At 58.1% G+C, this 2,376-nt stretch overlaps 1 protein-coding gene across 1 annotated transcript; it reads right to left on the bottom strand.

The window, feature by feature from the left end:
* Positions 1-497: 497 nt before the first annotated feature.
* LOC143027548 (uncharacterized) lies at positions 498-2,054 on the bottom strand. Its single transcript, XM_076188842.1, has 2 exons — positions 1,182-2,054; positions 498-1,033 (listed from the first exon to the last, which is right to left on the bottom strand). The coding sequence occupies exon 1, from the start codon at positions 1,777-1,779 to the stop codon at positions 1,291-1,293; it is 489 nt and encodes a 162-aa protein (XP_076044957.1). The 5' UTR covers positions 1,780-2,054; the 3' UTR covers positions 498-1,033; positions 1,182-1,290.
* Positions 2,055-2,376: the final 322 nt, after the last annotated feature.

The following is a 2,376-nucleotide window of genomic DNA, read 5'->3' on the forward strand; positions in this document are numbered from 1 at the left end:
TTCTCTCTTCCGACCATCCCCCGCACGCTTGATGTCCCCAGCTCGACTGGAAGCCCCACCCTATGTCCGAGGCGTCCGTCGCTACTGTTATCCGAGGTGGGGGCGGGGACCATGGGACTGACTGGCGTAGGACCCCTGGCCGAAGCCAGGGACGTAACAAGCTGTGGAGTGTTGAGGGTACCGGCCTGGGAAGGTCGCGCGGGAAGAGTGGGATGCTCCTGTTGACCTCTCGCGTTAGCCGTCGGTGTTTCAAGCGGCCCAGTGGAAGGGCCGGGGCCGCGAAGTTGAGGCAACCTAACAGGCCCTCCCACTGACGGCGGGCGAACGTTTGGGAGAAGAATGCCCTCCTGACACAGCGGAGTGTCCGAAGAGCGTTGTCTGGAGCCAGTGACAGGGAGGCGTTGATCGTGTCCCACTCGATCCCGAGCCAATGAAGTTTTTGTGTAGGGGTGAGGGTAGATTTGTCCCAGTTTACCTTGAAGCCTATCTCCGTCAAGATTCTTAAAGCCACCGAGACATTGGTTGATGCACCCTCCTCGGTGGGCGAATGTATCAACCAGTCGTCCAGGTACATGAGTGTGGAGACGCCTGCCTCCGCCAAGCGTGCGCCTACCACTCTCGCTAGCTTTGTGAAGACCCTCGGGGCAAGCGAGAGTCCGAAAGGGAGTCTGGTAAATTGATACGTCTCCCTCCCGACCTGGAACGCCAGGAACCGGCGAAATCGGGGGTGGATGGGGACATGCCAATATGCGTCCTGAAGGTCCAGGGACGCTAACCAGTCTCCCTCCCGGAGCACTGACCGAACCTGAGCCACCGACACCATCTTGAATCGCAGGGGTTTCAAAAATTTGTTCAGTGCGCTCAGGTCCATAACCAGTCTCGTTTTCCCTGGGTCTTTCTTTGGTACGGTAAAAAGACGGGACAGAAAGACCCGACCTGTCGCTGGTTCCACTATTCCTTTTTCCTTCATGTCTCTCACGTGGGGCAGCACTGAAGAGGACACCTTGGATGACGCGGGAGGGTGGCGTAGTGGCTGTGGGAGGAAAGAATAAGGAATCAGCTTATCGGTAGTAATGTGTATATCCCCCCCCCCCCAAGCCTGAAGGGCTGGGGCAAGTTACTATCCATACTATGTAAGAGTATCACCACAGTTCCCTCAGGATAAAGGTAAGGAGACCCACCGGGAGAGAGACCCAAGGCCAGGTGAGTCCCTGGCGGATGACCCTGGAGGCCCATCCGTGCGCAGGCCACGCGTGGTGCCAGCCCAGGAGACACCCCACTTGGGGGCCTTCAGAAGTTCTTGAACTTTTGCTGTTGTTGCTGCTGATGTTTTCGTTGGTTGGTGGTCCTCTGGGGTTGGGAGGAGGTGTGGTGTTGCGATTGTTGGCGCCGAAATGTCTGGGGCTGTTGCTGATGCGGGCGCTGGGTTATCCTCCCTGTGGGTGGTGGACGGTATGCCCGCTGTTGTTGTTGATGTTGTTGTTGTTGTTGTTGTTGTTGGCGCGCGTATGGGGGCGGGCGCCTGAATAGAGAGTGGGACCTGTAAGCAGGTAAGGGCCGAGGTCTCGGTTGGGATGGTTGTTGGATCTGGATGACGGTCGGGACCGTAGCGAAGACGCGGTCTGTCGCTTCCTGGTCGAACAGACCACGGGAAAGGGGAGCTGCTCTCACCACGCCCCGGCGAGCTATCTCCGGGGCCGACCGCGCTGCAGACTGACGAGCTGCCAAACGAGCCGCGGTGAAGGCCCTCGCTGCTGGGGGTAGGGCTGATGACGCCATGTTGGCTGTACCCTCTGCCACGGTAGAGAGTGCCGCCAGGGTGTCTCTGCATACATAAAACACGCGAATCAAATTAGTAGGGCGAGAAGGATCCCGATCCCCGGAGGGTGTAATAAAGTCACATCGCTCAATTGTAGAACGTATAACATATGCGAGGCCGAGGTCGTTTCCGAACGACCTCGTCCTTGGGTGCTAGTCAAGAGGCTCCGTCCTGGGTGAAGACGCTACCTGAGCGTCTCTCGCCAGGACAGGTCTGGACCCTCTGTATACATTGAAATATCCATATAACATCATTTCTTAACGCGGGAAGTCCTCAAAGCTCGTGGCGAGCGTCGTCAGCCAGTTCCTCATCATCGCGATTGCCGTGACGGTCGAGATGGTAGAGGCAAGGTCTTGTCTGGTCGAGGCCTCCGTCGTCAGCAACTTAGTCTCCGGTTCACTAAGTTGATGGGGGAGGGCGGGGTCCCTGCCAGAGTGCCATAAGCAATCGCGCAGACCCTCCGGCGCGAAGGGTGGTGGCAGGACGACGGGGAATGATGAAGGGATATGCCGTCGAGGAGGAACCGTCTTGGGTTGGTCTTGGGCCCGCTCGAAGAG

Source organism: Oratosquilla oratoria, chromosome 8 (genome assembly GCF_046742065.1).
Source record: "Oratosquilla oratoria isolate Oo_2021 chromosome 8, ASM4674206v1, whole genome shotgun sequence".
Classification (NCBI taxonomy): Eukaryota; Metazoa; Arthropoda; class Malacostraca; order Stomatopoda; family Squillidae; genus Oratosquilla; species Oratosquilla oratoria.